General features: G+C 45.2%; 1 protein-coding gene across 3 annotated transcripts in view; it reads right to left on the minus strand.

Moving 5' to 3' along the window:
• Positions 1-17,410, minus strand: part of LOC126996907 (nuclear factor of activated T-cells 5-like) — a 60,781-nt gene that overhangs the window by 3,311 nt on the left and 40,060 nt on the right. For 2 of the 3 annotated variants that reach the window (XM_050857829.1, XM_050857827.1), the window contains exons 3-13: positions 17,127-17,362; positions 16,121-16,432; positions 12,142-12,311; positions 11,436-11,700; positions 10,741-10,931; positions 10,069-10,247; positions 9,521-9,711; positions 8,872-9,010; positions 3,710-3,766; positions 2,769-2,879; positions 871-2,652 (exon numbers count right to left, since the gene is read on the minus strand). In XM_050857829.1, the coding sequence (XP_050713786.1) occupies positions 871-2,652; positions 2,769-2,879; positions 3,710-3,766; positions 8,872-9,010; positions 9,521-9,711; positions 10,069-10,247; positions 10,741-10,931; positions 11,436-11,700; positions 12,142-12,311; positions 16,121-16,432; positions 17,127-17,362 (3,633 nt within the window). The remainder of the gene's footprint in view (positions 1-870; positions 2,653-2,768; positions 2,880-3,709; positions 3,767-8,871; positions 9,011-9,520; positions 9,712-10,068; positions 10,248-10,740; positions 10,932-11,435; positions 11,701-12,141; positions 12,312-16,120; positions 16,433-17,126; positions 17,363-17,410) is intronic. The other variant, XM_050857830.1, reaches the window with a different exon arrangement.

Genomic DNA, 17,410 nt, shown 5'->3' on the forward strand with positions numbered 1-17,410 from the left:
TGGGCAGAGGTGGGCAGAAAATTCATTAACCCTCTCATGCACCGTAAGTTTCCAATAAGTTTCTGTTCCACTCATCATGTATTTCTCAGGCCCGACTGGCCTTTTTTTGCCACCGCGATACTCTACATTCCCCGGACGTATTTTACCCTCACAGATATATCGTACACCAATAAATTTGGTATCAATGGCTTCATAAAGATTTGTACTAGAACATGCACAAATAAAAATAAAGGAAAATTTATATATAAACAATACAAACTTGTTTCAATTCTCCGTATAGAGCATTGTAGACAATAAATCCGAAGTACCAACTCTTCCCCACTCGCTAGCTCGAAATTTTGTGGGCCAACTTTTTTAGCCGAATATTTGTTTTGAAGCAGAATTTAGTGAGGATTTTTATGGTATCCTCAAAATCCTCATATGCCCATTAGTTCCCGAGTTACACCGAGAAAACTGTATTTTTTTCCTCTCCCGTCAGAGTAGGCTAACAACTAAAAATCGCTCAAAGCTCCTCATCTATGCTCCTTAGAAAGATTGCCTTATGTTACCATTAAGAAACTCACTTTCACTGAAAACTGAATTTTTAATCAATTTTTTTAACTTTAATGACGCATTTCGCGTCATCGTGCGCCAGGACCTTTTACCCTTTGATGACGCGAAACGCGTCATCGTGCATGAGAGGGTTAAAATGCCAGTAGTATTAAATGTGTATTGCAAGGTGTGGAGTGCATGCTATGCTGACTGACCCTCCATCCATCCTCTGGGAGGGCAAGTGAAAGGCCTATCTAGACAGTGAGAGTGACCACATTGTCCATCACAAATTCCAGTTAGAAATTTGAGCAAAGTCATCCTGATGTGCCTGAGACTCACCATTGTCAAAACAGTTTGGGTCAAAGTAGTTCAGGAGCTCTGTCTCCGAGAGGTTGATTGCCGAGGTGACTTCACTCTGCATGGAGACCTGCGAGCCACTGTTGGGAACCATTAAGGTGTCCCCACCCCGGGCAGCCCTGGTGCTGATTTCACTGGTGGTGGCTGGGATGGCCGCCACGGCCTCCATCTGTATGGAGGTGACGGGGCTGGACTGGGAGAGCAGCGGGTCAGAGCGAGTGAGGGCAGAGGAGGTGGAGGCCACAGACTCTTGGTTGGCAGAGGCTTGGGTCATGGTGGAGGATGGAGCCAGCACCCCACATAACTCTGGCCCCTGGGACAACAGCGGGTCTGAGACTGGAACGTGTATTTCGGGTTGCTGTACACTCAGTGCTGGCTGGGTGCTGTGTTGCCCAACTGCTTGGGTGGTCAGGTGGTGAGTGATCTGGGCCAAGGCATTAGCTGATGGCTGGCTGGTCCTGACAACCTGACTTGGCTGCTGCTGCAGTTGTTGATGTTGCTGCTGCTGCTGCTGCAATTGCTGTTGCTGCTGCTGTTGCTGCTGCTGCTGCTGCTGCAATTGCTGTTGTTGTTGCTGTTGTTGTTGTTGCTGCTGTTTCTGCTTTTGCTGTTGCTGCTGTGGCCCACTCTGGCTTATGGTTTGTAGCACTGGCTGCCCCATGGGTCTGAACATGTTCTGGGGAGGAGAAGGAACAGGGGGGCGAGCCATGTGTACGGCTGCATCACCAAGGGCTTCCTGAGAGTCAGGTATTCTCATGTGAGTCTGCAAAGCATCCATGGGTGGGGCAGCTTCACCCAACACCTCCTGTGAGGCACACTGGCCAACCACCTTGGGTGATAGCAGTGGATTTACCACACTGAATGTGGAGGAGGCTGGTGCAGGAGTAGAGGCTGCAGTAGATGCCATCAGAGGTTCGGTAGAGAACTGGTTGCTTCGCAGCAGGGCATAGTCTGGTAACAGCCCAATATCTTCCCTTTGTTTTTTCAAGGGGGGCTCCTCCAAGTGTGGAGCCTCGGCCACACACACCCGCACAGCACGGGTCATGCCAGGTGAGGAGACCACAGTAGTTGGGGCCACAGGGGCCACCGGGGCCACACGAGCCACTCTAGGGCCCGAGGAAACTGTGGAAGGCATGGCCGAGAACACTGTGAGGGGAAATAGGCTGACTGGGGTGGCCATGGGTATAGCCATGTTGGTTGGTGGGTAGGTGGCAGCATGGTTAGTGTGTGAAGGAGCTGCTGCTCCAGAAATCATCTTTTGTCCTTTGCCAAGCAGGTAAGGCCCAGGTGTGGTGCTGGGTGCTGCCATCTTGGGCGAGGAAGGCTGGGCTGGTGCTTCCATCTCTTCCTCAACTTCAGTCTTACACTGATGGCCAATGTTATTCTTCATGGAATGGATGAGCCGCTCCACCAGCTGCAGGACGGATGTATACAAGTTGGATTTGGCCGGGAACTTCTGCACCACCTTCAGCATCTCCACCAGGCTCTCCAGCGAGACTGTTCCCTGCATGGCTGGCATCTTGACTGGCAGATCTGTTTCTATTACTCTTGGCTCTTGACTCTCGGTGGCGGGGGAGCTCGGAGGGATGGGAAGGGACTCCTGGACTGTGTTGGGAGCCCGCAGTGACCTTCCCATGAGGGGAGACTGCCTGGGACCACGTGATGCTAGGCGGGAGGCTCGCCCGACAATCTTCTTGGCTGAGCTCAGCATGACACGTGAGGTTCTTACCGGGGAGGTGGCCACTGGGGTGGACACCACTCCTGCTGCAGGGAGAGAAAGTACAAGAATTAAAATATTTATTAGTTTTATACACTAGTGGACCCATAAAGCCGACTAAACCCTGCCGGCCAGTTACGAAGCTCTCGGATCTTTCTCTCACCTGGAGACATCTTGGCTGGTGGCGGCAGGGTGGCAGAGGGTCCAGCCACTTCAGGGAGGCGCTGCGGCAGTGTCCCCGTCTCAGCAAAGTGTCGGTTCAACTGCAATGCACCTGCAACACAGCCTGGATGTTTAGTGCCACTCACCAGCCAGGCACAGCATGAAAAATGTGAACTTCTAGTGGTGAGAACCATATTTTGAGGTTTGCATTGAATTTATATCACCGAAGTGCCTTTTACAATTTAGGCAAAGTTAAATTGTAAGAAGCATTTATATTAGGAAGAGGTAATACTGTACCGTGAGATCCGTCACAAGACAATAAGACACCACTCAGATTACTGTTGACCCAAACATCACTTAATTCATAACTTTGTCAGTTACTCCACAGTATCTCACTCTTAAATCTTGGTTCAGAATGCATCTTACACGTCAAAAGAAGCTATTACTACCACTTGTACCTTAGCCCAGTCCTCTTATTGCCTTTCCAAAACTGCCATTATTGATGTAATATGAATAAAGGGAAAAAAAGAAAGTAAAGAATAAATAAAGGGAAAAAAAGTAAGTAAAGTATTTGCATGAACTTGTGCCTGTGTTGTAAGGGGGATTTACTGGCTGTGTACATTTACATTGTTATTATCAGCCCAATTTTAATTTGACAGACCAGCATTTTTTTTTTTTTTTTCCCCCCCCACAGTAAAGGAAACGGCACAGCAGGAGAGTACCAGGACACCTCTCCTCCTGAAATTGATCTTTCTTTTGACCACTCCTCTTTACTCTTCTATATAGGAGCAGTGATTAGTGGGCTTTTTTTTTTGCCCTTGAGCTGGTTCCTTTACCGAAAAAAAAAAAAAGGGGGGGGGGGCAAGAAAAGCCCCTTGTGAACAGGTACAGATAACCCCCGGCTGTTTGTCAGGGTTATGTTCCACAGCCCTAAATACTCACATGGTGATACTCCTTTGGGCAGGGGCTTGGCATCCCATGTGTCAGATGCTTGCACTTCTGTTTAGGAGATGCACATCATTAGTGACACGTCAGGACATCTTGGGGTCATGCTCAGCCACAGGACAGGACGAGGCAGTCTTAATAATACGGCTTTAGGCAAAAATCATCGTGACGGTTGTGAAGTTACTCGAATGGATACTTGCAATATACTTTACTGAAAACTTAATGGTTAACTGTCACTGATGGTCATTATTTTACTTATTTATTTATTTTTTACTAGAACATCTTTTTATGCTGATTTATAACAGAGTAATGCTTTAGTTACTTCAAAACACAACTGAGGCTTGAGTGAGGGCCGTCATGTGCTGTGCTTGAGCATGGTGTAGGGAGAATAAATCAAAATTCTGCTCCTCTTCAAGTCGTCTGAAAATATGAAACAAAACAGTAAGTTATATTCATCACAAAACCTGACAGTAAATAAGACACCATTTGAACCTCACACACGACACTTTGAACTCTACACACACACACACACATGCACGCACACATACAGACAAACACACATACAGACATCATTCAGGCTGCATCACCAGAGCTCCAAGGCTCATTTGGGGAGGGTACTGGCTGGCAATTGCGAGTTCAGAGCGCAATCAGACCATGGTTCACACACACATTTACACGCCACGCACATGCACACACACAGACACATATACACACAAGAAAACACAACATATAAGCACATACATCCATCAAGTCTCCATCATCAGTGTTGGGGTGAGGAGCAGACCACCAAGAGACAAGATTTCTGCAACACACCCTCAGTGGCCTGACGCTGCTGGAAAAAACACCACCACAACTCTGACGGCATCTACACATACCTACACCCACACACAGAAACACACACACTCATACACACAATTCATTTCTCTCTCCCTCTCTCACCTAGCATGCTTATTGTCATGCTATCATAAGACAAAGGCAAATAAATATCTTGCATTCCTCAAAACTCAAACATGAAGCCAATCCAGTAAGGAATTAAATCAACAACAGGCCTGATTTATCTTGTTCATTACCTAGAGAGGAATAAATCTTTAAGTGGTAGTAACAGTTATAGCAGAAGTAACAGGACTTAAATGAAGTAGTTGTACTAGTGGCAGTAAAAGTAACAGTAAAAGTAGGAGTAATGGTAATAATAATAATGCTTAAAAGTAGTACATTAAAATAGGGTAAGCTATGTATCTTATCTAGGCTGAAGAAAATAACAATGAATATGAGATGACTGTGAGGAATGGGGGAATGACATTTCACTTACACTGACAGCCACGGTAGCGATGGAGGTGGTGGAGGGGGGCTGTTCAACGCACCCTAGTGACAAGATTACCGCACACGTACATTGCGTACATCTGTATGCATGTATGTATGTACAGGGCAAATTTTTCACATGATTTTTTTTTGAGGGGGTCAACTTCTATGTGATGATGAAAAAGAAACATGTCTATTAATATAAACATCTGCATATACTCACCATGACATGATTCCAAATACAAATAATCGTGTTTTGTGTGCATAATAAGCAGAGTGAGATGGTGAGTGGGAGTGTTGTATATGGAGGCAAACATAGACCAAAAAAGAATAACCCAAGACGTAAAACAGAATACAAGACAACCAAAATATGAAGAAAGAACCATGATAAATAAGGCATGAAGAAGGAGGGAGAAAAGGCTGGTATACCTTGTGTATGAGCCATGAAAACAGGAGACCGCAAGAAGTGGATCACTCTGCGAGAAGGATGAGACGGATAAGTCAGTTGACAACAAGTGGAAAAGAGCCAATAGCTGTGTGCGCCTGGCGGAGGGCGTATGTGGCTGTCAGTGTTGTGAGGGAAGGTGAGGCAACCGAGTGAGAGGAGAGAATGATAGGGCTCAGAGATACATAAATTTTTAAATTTTTACGATGAGGGAGTGTGTGAACAGGAGAGATTGGAGATGCTTCTGATAATGCAATTCCATCCCTTGAAAATATTTTGATTATTTTTATTTACTGGAACCAAAAGTATTAATCTTCATAAACTTCGGTCTGACAATTTCCCATCTTCTAATATTCTTTTGACTGATAATAAACTGTCACACCCAAGTGGAAATTAACCCTGTCTCCTTGTTTCTTCTTTTCCTCTCAGTTCGTTGATGTTTGTGTTTGGCAGTGCATTAGTTATGTGTGTACGTTAAGTGCATATGTGTACACAATATATAATGAAGCCTGGTCTGACAAGCTACACATGGTCATGGATTTACAACTGAGAACCTGTGTAGTCTGCTTCAAGTTTTGTTCTGACATATGTCCCTACCTTACAATGACCAAGTAAATGTTAAGAAAATAAAGTGATCATTATCACCTTGACGGCCATATTTTGGCAAAAAGAGGAAACTTGACACAAAATTATATTAACAAAGATAAAAGAGAATATATGTGTGTGTGCTTGCCCTTGTTACTGTTACAAGGTTGGGCAAATCCTTGGGCAAGCATTCTTGTCTTAAATGTTATGTTAGTGGAGAATGAGCATTGGCAGTCATCAAAGGCTGTCGTGGTGGCTGGTGGGGCTTGAAACGCACATCAAATATTTGGATAAGTTAAGAACACTTGCATGGACATGGGCTTGAGAAATGTATGCATATAAAGTGTCTGCTAGTAGTATTTCACACACTATTTTAACGGTTTTAATATGAATTCCATCAAAGCCTTGCCTCTTGACTTAATTCCCCGGCAAAATTCAAAGAAAGCTATTGACAATTACAATACCCCAAAGAAAAAAAAAGACCCCACATGGAATAAAAGGAAAAAAAAAGCCAAGTGATTAAAAAAAGAAGTAAGTGAGGTTACATGTCCATCCACCAAACTCTTGCCAACCCAAAAGCAACACTAAGGATGTCTCAGATGGTAGGTTAGGAGAGGGCAGCCGGGTGAATAATGTTGCAAATAATGAAGGATGAATCACAAACTTGAATGGCGGAAAAGTTACATGTTGACCCGTGTATGTTTATGGCTGGCACAAGTAGTTTCATCTTTATTCCTCTGCTTAAAAACTGACAGTATATTGATTTGTGATGCATGTTACCTCACTAATGTTGACTATTAATGAAATCTGGAGCAATATATCAAATAGGAATGTTTAATAGTAATACTGATGTGAACAAGTGTGGCAGGGTATCCAAGAATGTGATTGTACAGTGTGTCTGAGTGAGCCAAACAGTCCTGGTGGGGTGAGGTGTGATGGGAGGCAATAATAGAACAAAAGTGGCCCTGTCAGTATGGGCAAGAGGGAAGTAGCTGGTGGGGCGTGTCAGGTGAAGAATGATGAGTGGAAATGTGAGTGATGATGTGTGCGTGTGCCATCAGCAGGACTGTATTTTGAGGAGTGTGAAGACAAAAACCTGAAGTGATAGAGGTGGATGTGGCCTGACATGATGTAAGGTGCTTTGTGTGTGTGTGTGTGTGTGTGTGTGTGTGTGTGAAACAAAGGTTGGGGTGATGGTGGTGACATGAGGTGGTGTGGATGGGTGGGTGGGTGGGTGAGAGGATGACAGAGCAGCAAGCGAACGACACCACCTGCTGGGTAGGTCCCCTGGGACTTACGGGACCATGGCCGCGGTGCTGCCCCGAGTTCGCCGCCGCACCCCGCCAATCTCAGACATGAGTGAGACCAGCAACACCTATGTAACTAACAGAGAGGCACCGCATTTTGGGGGATTTATTGGTGGGAGGCACGAGGCCTCCCGGGCTTCCTCAATTTTGCACATGCACACTGGCAATGGCATGAGAATGGCATGGGGGAGGCCTGGACTGGCCGCCCTGGGACGCTGCGGCTCAGTCCAGATCTCCGACCTGCGAGTAGGGCAACCACCCTCATGAAAGGATTGAGGAAGCCCACATGATCAAGATAATAGGCAACACATGCTTAGAACACAAGGGAGGACACATTAGTTGGGCAATTGCAGGCCCTCGCAGTGAGGGGGGCCGATGACTGACTGACAGAATACTGCTGAGACAAGGAGCACAGTGACTGCATGTGTTGCCCTCATCTGGTGAGGATGCAGCTTCTCACAGTCTGCATACACACCAGGAGATGAGAGGGGGTGTTAGTGGCCCCGCCCCCGCCCCCAACGCCTGCCCCCTGGGGCCCAGCAAATCATCCAGCAGCAGCTTGATCAATGTTACAGCTTTTCTCACTAACTATGGAAGGGCAGACTATGCAACTTTGATGCCACTTTATGGGAATCTCAGAAGTGCTCATCGCTACACTTCTAAGATCAATAATTTGCTATTACATAATACAATAATGACAGCAAGACCTCTGGCAAAGATGCTCAGGAACTCATCGTGAAGGCAAGACTAATGAACAAACTGGCTACAAAGTCGTCATAGGTAAGTGGGCACAATAATGCACTATGGACTAGCAGTCTGCCCTTACAGGAGGGTGTGAGTTGTCTGTGAGGCCCATGTGAGCACAGACTGGGCCTCACAGCACCACAAACACCGGCTGCCATTTTTGACTTGCACTCCCAACTAATTAAGGAAACTATGGCTGGAGGCAGAGTGCCCCCGGGCCCCCCCTGGCCAGGCCCCCGGGGGAGGGTGTGGGGGACAAACATGTGCTGGTGATTAATGGAGCCGGCCTACCTGCCTGATTACTGTGTGGCAAAATGTGTGACATCAAACAGTCCTCTTGTCTGCCCCCAAGGCTACGGGTGGGGGCCGAGGCACGGCAAGTTATGACAAACGCATCAAGCAGGTAATCAAGGGAACAGAAGGCTTCTTCTCAAAGATTCAACATTTACTTTAATGGATTTCAAATGATTAGCGAGTAATTCATTGTGTTTTAAAGTATATGCTCTTCGTTTAAGTGAACGAGCATCTCAGTTTAATTTAAAAGCTACTTGGACTCAATATCAACAAAATTAAGGGAACTTAAAAGCTGTGGACTAGAAGGGGAGGAGGCAAAGTGAAGACCCATTGTAATTATTTCATGTGGTAGTGAAGACATCTGCTGGTTAGCTTTCATAGTGTTTCTCAGCATGATGACCATCCTGTCCCTTCCCTTGAATGGGCCAGCACAAATGATGTCAAGCAGGACAAGGTGACGGCCTGCGGCGCGCCACTATACATACCCTCTTTGGTGGGCAGAGGCAGGTAGGTGAAGATCTGAGGCTCTGACTTCTTGCCCCCAGAGACCACCATCATCTCCACTGTCACTTCCTCTCTCACAGACTGGTCATAGTATTTGGGCACCGCCACAATCAGGTGGATCTGACAACACAAACACAAACATCCTCACCCATCACAAAAAGGTATAGTGCTGGTCAGGCCATAATATTTACGAGGGCTGTTCAGTAAGTTTTGCCAATAGTGTGGCACTTAATCTCTCCTACACTCTGATGAGGTCTGCTGTGTGGAGCGCTTGTCCAGCATAAGTAGTTGTGTATTTCATGCCTGAGGACAGAGGAACATGACCCAGCAAATAATTAGACCTTAACTTATTTAAAAAAAGAGTGCAAGATGCAAAAAATCATTGAACTTACCATATTTATCTCTGATCTAAAGCTTTGTTACTTCTGGATTCATTTCATCAATTTCTATAGCTTTGTTACTTCTGGAGAAGCTGCTTCTAGATTCATTTCATCAAATCCTATAAAGCTCGCAATGTGACTAGCAAGACGTAGGAGCTGATATATACAATAGTAATAATCATAACATCAAGGAATACAAACTCCACGACAGAAGCTAAATCACGTGTCCCAGCTTTGCACAACCACTTACGGGCTGCAGAGAGTCCTTGTCTGGCAACACCTTCTCCTCCCAGATGGGCTGAACCTTGGCACCGTTTTGCTGGAACACTACCACCGTGTCCTTCAGGAAGTTCTTGCCGAAGATGAACATTTCCACACCGCCGGCCACTGAGCAAGAGCTGATGGATTTCCGGCATATCTCGGGCACACCGGGCGGCTGAGCTGGAGGGCAAAGAAACGCATTGATGCAGGCCATCCTCATTCACTCATGTGCTTTAATTTTTCATGCTGCTGTTGAAACTTAAGGGAGAATTTAGAGCAGATTTCATTTGGACAAAGAAAAAGAAAAATAGAAACGAAGATGAAAAAAAAAAGGAGGAAAAAGCTGGTTAGATAGATACAGAGAGAGAAAGAATGGAAGAAAATAAAAAAGTAAAGCTGGAAAGATAAAGAGAAAGAGGAAAAGATGGTTTGAGAAAGAAGGGAAGAAAAATAAAAAGGAAAGCCAGAAAGAAAAGGAAAACATGAAAATGAGTTAAATGGATAGATAGATATAGAGATAGAGAGAGAGATACTTACTGCATGCGATGGGTTGAGAGACGACCTGCAGCACCTCTTGGGCACCGCTGGGGAGGGTGACGAAGGTACGGAACACCAGGCGACACTTGGTGCTCTTCTTGCGGCCACGGGACATGACGGCCTTGAACCGGTGCTCCACGTCAACGTTGCGCTCCTTGAGGATGCCCACACAGTCACAGCTGCGGCATAAGGGAGACAAAATGATCCTATCCATCTAGCTATACCTCCAAGACACTGCCACTCATCATAAGAACAAAGTAACAACAGTAATCCTCCTCCTCTCATTTAAAAACTTGAACAGATGAACCATAACAGAGATGCCACAATTAGCATCCTTTGGTGGTCATTTACTTACTACCATGAATGCATTAACTAAGAGAAAATGAGGATGTTAAATGAAAAGAAAAAGAATTAGAAGTATGAGAAGAGAAGGAATTTTTTAAGTGTTGACATGACGAAGATTGTAGTCAGTAAGGGCAATGTTTACAGTAAGGGGAAGTAGTTAAAAGGATAAGCAACCCTTTCAACTAAATATTCTAGGGTAAAATGCTTAAGTGTCATCCCCAACCTGAACATTAAACATTATTATTTTCTTTACATAGAATACCGTAACATTTATTGTCCGCACATAATATATATCAAGTGCCGAGTATAAATGCCCTGTGCCCTCACCTCATGGTCATCTCAGAGTCAGGGTGGAGGCCGGCCTCTATCAGCACGGTGCCGTCCACACGTCGCTCCCGGCAAGGCGTTGAGTTCTTGCCGCTGACGCGACACACCTGGTAGAACATGTGAGGCCCGGACTTGCCGGTGTCGGACCCAACGAAGATTTGGAGTGTGGTTGGCTTGTGGTAACCCACCAGCTGACGGGACCGAGAGAAAAAGAGTTTGATTTAGAGAAATAGCACTAAAAAATCCTGTTCTCACATACAAGGAACTCCTGATATTGGACACAGTTTCATTTCATTAAAAGTGGTTGAATAATGAACCGGCTTTTCCCATATAAACACATGTAAATAGAGAGATTATGTTTGTAAGTGCCTTCTTGATCCTCGTATTGGGCAAAACAATGAAAAATGATAAGAACTTTTGAAATGCTTAATAACGAATGATCAAATAGCAGGGGTTGCTTAAAAATACTTTCTCTCATGTTCTTTAATTCACAAAGAACAACTCTTATGGAATACAGTATAAGTCAGTAAATACAAAGATTATGGGTGCTTGTTTCTTTTGTTCTTGTTCTTTTTTCTTTTCTTTGGAGCAGAGTTTAGTGGTCCTTTTTTTGTTTTTATCTTTTGCCCTTCAGCTGCCTCCTCTATAATAAAAAGAAGACAGGAGGAACAAGAAGACACCACAGCAAGCCTTACCTTCACAGTGGGGTGGCCTGTGCCGGGGCGATCCTTGACGGCCCCCCGGGAGCCCTCTGTCTGGTAGCGGGCGCGGTGCTGCTCCTCCGGCTGGGTCACCAACTTCAGCTCAATACTGCCATCGGAGGACCGGGCCGAGAGCTGAGCGGTGAGGGACGGGGGGCTGTGTGGGACTCCCGGACGCACCACCTTACTGCCCAACCCGCATGTCTGGGCCGCACCGTCCACCCGCAGAAGGGGAGGGTTTGGTCCGCTATTGGTCCCCCTGAAAGGTCAAAAGGTCGTGTTTGGAGTTTTGTTCTCAACAGTACAATATGGAAATAGAAAGTAAAGTTATTTTATTCATTCAAAAACAGAAATTTCGTATAAAAAAACTATTATTTGCATATATGATGGCTAAATTTAGGGATAGGATTCAACACTAGACCAACCCCCCCCAAAAATTCTATACAGCTTGAATAAGTTTCCCATGCATCTTACATACATTTCCCATATCTACACTTTATACACACTGCATGTGGCAATTTTATATAACATCCGAGTTTGCCAATATACATTTATGATCTAAGCAACTTTCAATCTATTAAACAAATAACACAAACACATCAAATAACCTGTACAAAAGTAGATCTGCCCCCATAAAAACTACACTTCATTCTCTGGATCTCTTACTAAAATACCGAACATTTTCTGACTTGTCACTCACTTGAACTGTTGAAGAGAAGAAAGCAGTGACACATCCCTGAAGGACACAAGGGGCGGCACGGTGTGTGTGGCGGTGGAGGCGGTGCGGGAGGCGGGCAGCTCCTGGGCCTCCTCTCCACTCAGATCCACCTGTAGACTCTGCCCCTTGAAGCCCAGCTGGCCCTCCACCACCTGTGAGACCAGACGCGGGCATTGTTTACTCGGCCTCCACACCAAGCCTTACATACCAAACACTTGCACTCGAATCTGACCACTCCCACACCCTTTATGTCCCTTGTCAGATGTATAACTACTCTCTCCTTACACCTACTCCCTTGTCATATGTCTAGCTACCCCACAAACTCCCTTCTCAGATGTGTAACTACTCCTTACACACTCATTTCTCCCCTGTCAAATGTGCAGCCTTCCCCTCCTTCCCTTCCCTTGTCAAATCTATATCCTTTCCCTCTCACACATCACACATACTCACAACATCTACATACTGAGCTCCCCAAGGCACATATGTAATGCTATATGAAGCCACGTCACATACTGAAACATCATCAGCTCCAGAAACACAGCATTGGTATTCATAAAGCAAGAGGAAAGATATACACACAATGTACGTTAACAGATTATGAGATTACAAGACAATATGAGAAGTGAAAGGTTTTGGAGTAATGTCACAGCCTTGGCAATATCATAGAAGCTTAGTTGGCCCATCACACTCTGACCTCTCACACCACACCCCCAGAAATCAGCCAAGTCTAAACAGAGGGCTGGCCACATCACTCACGTCAATACATAATAGCTTTTAAACTCCACACATCACACCATCAGAATTTATATACAAGGGAACCCCACACAACTTTATGCCCACTCCACAATGCCTCAACTTGCTGCAGCATTGGCTCAAATGACTTTAATGTATGTTTAGTGGTAGAAAATAAATATATATGAAAAAAGGTTACCTGTTGAGCTTCAGCATCAAAATCTCTAAAGAGCAGCAGTGTTCTATGCATATAATCAGTCATAAGCAGGTTGGAATGTAATGTGTTTCTGAAGGTGGAGGAACATGATCATAGGGAAAGGAACATTAACATTCATTCATGATCTAGAGATGAAAACAAACTACTGTAGTACTTTTTAACGAGGTGAGTTTGCACCACAAGGCTCAGCTGACTCCCACCTCAGTGACTGAATGGAACATGTCTCAACATGAAAAAGTTTCAATAAATAATTGCAATAACCTATATTTAAAGAGTACAACACAATATAAATAAATACTAATGAATTGCAATTGAGTTTTCTACAGTACTAAGTCTAGAAATAGCATTTTTCAAATTTTTGGATAGATTATTTTCAATTTTGAAATATTTGGAAGCATTCCAATGAATCAGTCAGGGAGAAGGGGGCAGAGCCTCAAGAATGCAAACTCCCTGTAATAAAAATGATTAGCTAATATTATTATTAAATATAATTGATCTGAACAATTTATGGTAATCATCTGAAGAGTAATTATTTATATCTAAGGACAATGATTTTTGATACTTCAGAACCTCAAAGTTTGGAAGATGTATGTTTTACCCTGCAGTATTCCCTCTCCTTTTTCCCACTCATCCTTTTATGAATTCACTTACCATCTCTGCCCTCATTCATAACTTAATTGTAATATCATACACAAATAACCTTCCCATTCTCCCTCTCCCATTTTACAACTATATTTCCCTTTCTTCCACTTTACAAACATCCTTCTTCATCTGATTCTGTGCCACCAAACATCCATCTATAGCTTCTGATTCCCATATGGAGTCTTCTACAGTTTCCTTGCTTTCTCCTGTTCATTCACTTTATTCCTTCATCCTCCCTTTCAAATTACCCTTCCTTCCTTTATTGATGCCACTGGACCCCTTCTAGCACATCACCTTTTGGGCCACTGCTTAAAACAACCATGACATGTATTTGTGCATATTTTTCTTACTTATATACATATTTCTTTTACCCTTCAGCATTGTTGAACTCTCTAAACCCGCCACACACCGAGTTTAAACTGCAGCATTCTCAGAAGTGACAGATTAGTATGTAGGAGACCACAAGCACAAAATTCACCCCCTCCCCCTCCCCTGCCCTGACCCAAACGATGCTTCAGTCTCTTTAATAAACCCTGCTCCCCCTCCCCCTCCTCCTCCTCCATCAATATACAGCAGCATTTCTACCTCTCTGAACCCCGGCTTTCATATCCAAGGTCACTTTCACCACACTACTGCCCTTTGAGATGCAACACTATACCCTGGTGCCAATCCCCACAACCCAATACCCTGATAAGATTGCATGGTATTTATGAAAGGGAATTCACAAGTACACTACCCCATTTTTGGCACAATGAAAACAAATTTACTAGAGTACGTACGTAGGAATAAGAGAGGAAAACTGGCACCCTTTCTAAGCAATCTCCTTTTGAGTAGCACTAACAGAAAGGGTTGACACAAATATCAAAGCTGTTTTTAACTTTTCCTTCAAAGAGAATTGGATTTGCCTGCCTACCTGGGAGCAAATGCAGAAAGAGAGGGTGAAAGGAAAAGTTAGAGCCTGCTGAGGTGTGGGTTTCTGAGTATATGGAGTGACATATTAGAGAAAAAGAAGGAGTGTTGAAAGATGCCAAGCAGGAGAGAAGGCTTTCGTAGGAGTTTTGAGCGTTTCCAGGGGTAGTTTCATGACCCTGGTGGTAGTGTGCCCCTTCTTCTGAACCATGAACGTAAAGAAACACTCATGGGAACGCTTTTAACCTCCTTTTTGGCCTTTAAATATGATTGATGTAAGAGAAAGAAGCGTCTAAGAACACGGACCCAGGAATACATGAAATGAATGTCAGTGAGTATAAGGAAATAAATGAGTGGTTTGTATAGGTGGACATGAGTGTTGGGAGGAGGAGGAAAAGAAAAGAGTAGCTGTGTCAGAAATGGTTAAGAAATGTATGACTAGATATGGATGGCAATGTGTATGGATGAAATATTGGTTTTATAAAATATGCATTAGTAGCGATTTCTTGATGAATCTGATGACATATGGAAAGCATGATGGTTTTGTTCTTAAAAAATATGGGAAATTTCTAGCGTAGCCACCCTCTTGCATGAATTCTGAGTAGGTTTTACTATAGAGAAAACATGTGAATAAAAAAAAAAAAAAAAAAAAAAAAAGTTTGTCGAATGCAACTACCGCTTGGCCAATGTGGAAAACTTTCATGATGTTAATGTGTTAATCAGCATCTTAGGCAACTTCAATGATGAGTTAGAAGTACTTATGTGAGGCCTCATTTATTTTTGTCTTCTGGAGCTAAGAACAACTTGAGGCTAGGAAACACACCGCCTCAAAACTCTGGTGTTGTGTTGGCCCAAAAGCCGCACCGTGAGGCACAGACTGTGGCAGGGCAGTGACTGTCTGGTGTTGTGTGCGGGTGTTCCTAGCCTCCTAAAAACATCATTTAGTCTATTGCTACCAGCCCGGGAGCTTGAAAATTTAAAAGCTTGTGCAAAACTCTTAACATTCCATCAAAAAAGTGGATACATCAGCAAGGCACAAAAAGGTAACTGATGGCAAGTCTGAGCTGGGCAGCACAACCCAAAGGTGACTGAGGTGCACACATGCAGCTGAGCTCAGACTCAGTGTGACTGCTACTCAGGATGTTAATTTCTACTTTAGTAGTCAAGCTTCCACAGGGACTTTAGGTCTTCGGACAGAAAATGAGCAAGAACTGGTGGCTGTGAGTCTGGTGAGGGTGAGGCTCAGACCTCCCATGGGCCCTCTTGGCGAACTTCTTGAGAAATTTGGATTTAAAGCCAATTATTGTGTAAACATGGCCACAGGAGCCAGAGGTCTGGGCAGCGTCTGCCTGGCACGGAAACCCTGGAGGCAGGAGGCGCCCCCGCAGGAAGGAGGGTCTCCCTGGAAGGGCCCTGCAGAGGATGGAGGCATGAGGAGGGTTGCATTGTAATGGTGCCTACCTTATGGCCTGCACTCCCAAGTGCCACGGGCTCAGTAGGGTAGTTGGAGGGAGAGCTGGTGCTGGCTGCTGGCAACTCTGTGGGTGCAGCAGCCAGCATGGGCCGAACACTGTGGGAGCCCTGACTCTCCTTTTCTGCACCTCTGGACATCACTGCACCATGGGTGTTCCCTGTTTGGTTGGTGCCATTACTGACACTCGCTTGCGTTGTGGGGGGAGAAGCCCCAACCGCAACATTTGCCGAGGCATTCTGGCTGGTCCCCGACCCTGGCAGGCCCCCAGCACCTTGCAACAAACTGACTAGCAACAGTTTCTGTAAGACACAACCCAAACGGGACACCGGGGTCAGACAACACCACGAGCGTGGTGGTGAGGAAACACAAAGACAAGTGAGTTTCCTGCCATCCAACCCAGGCCACAATACTTACCTGCCCTTCTCTTGGCCGCCTTGGTCCTGCAGGTCTCAGAGAACTGAGTAAGCTGTGCAAATAAATGTGCTCAGAACTTCGTGCTTACATGCTATCACTGACATTCGTCTCAAAGCAACGTTCACCAGGCCATGAAACTGGCTCCCCATGACTCAGCAGAGAACTCACAGTGTTATCATCACACAGGTATCCTGGTCAAACTGATAGTCTGAGTTCATGTGTTCAGCAAATTGGTGCCCCGAGAATATATGAACAGGGGCTCCAGGCATGGCTACCCAGGTCACAGGATGGAACTTGAACTAAGAGAACACTAATAATCATGAAAGAAAAAGTGACTTAATTTTGACCTTTTTGTGAGTCTCTCTCTCTCTCTCTCTCTCTCTCTCTCTCTCTCTCTCTCTCTCTCTCTCTCTCTCTCTCTCTCTCTCACATTTCTCCTGGCGCCACAGGAGGCACTCGGCCCATTGTGTTAAGACCATCAAACTTTTGTGAGAGTTAGCAGCAAAAAAAAAAAAAAAAAAAAAAAAAAAAAATGCCATGGAGGTGAATGACAACCCCAGACATCAGCGTGAGACTCACCGCCTGAGGCACCATGGCGAGGGACGGCAGTACCACCCCGGGGCCGGCCACGCCCGGAGTCGACAGCAGCGACGATTCTGAGTCCAGGGATTGGTCACCCCCGAACCCCGAGTCCTCATCCAAGACCAAGGACTGGGAGGGAGGCGGCAGGGGCGGGGGCAGGGCGATCTTGCTGGTGGAGGGCGAGGCGGTGGTGACGGTGGCGGCACGGGACCTCTTGCCCCCTGTGCCAGACGCTGCGCCGGGAACCAAAACCAAAGGGTAATGGGGTGTTGAGAGTTATT

The sequence above is a fragment of the Eriocheir sinensis genome, chromosome 11 (assembly GCF_024679095.1).
Source record: "Eriocheir sinensis breed Jianghai 21 chromosome 11, ASM2467909v1, whole genome shotgun sequence".
In the NCBI taxonomy this organism is placed as follows: Eukaryota; Metazoa; Arthropoda; class Malacostraca; order Decapoda; family Varunidae; genus Eriocheir; species Eriocheir sinensis.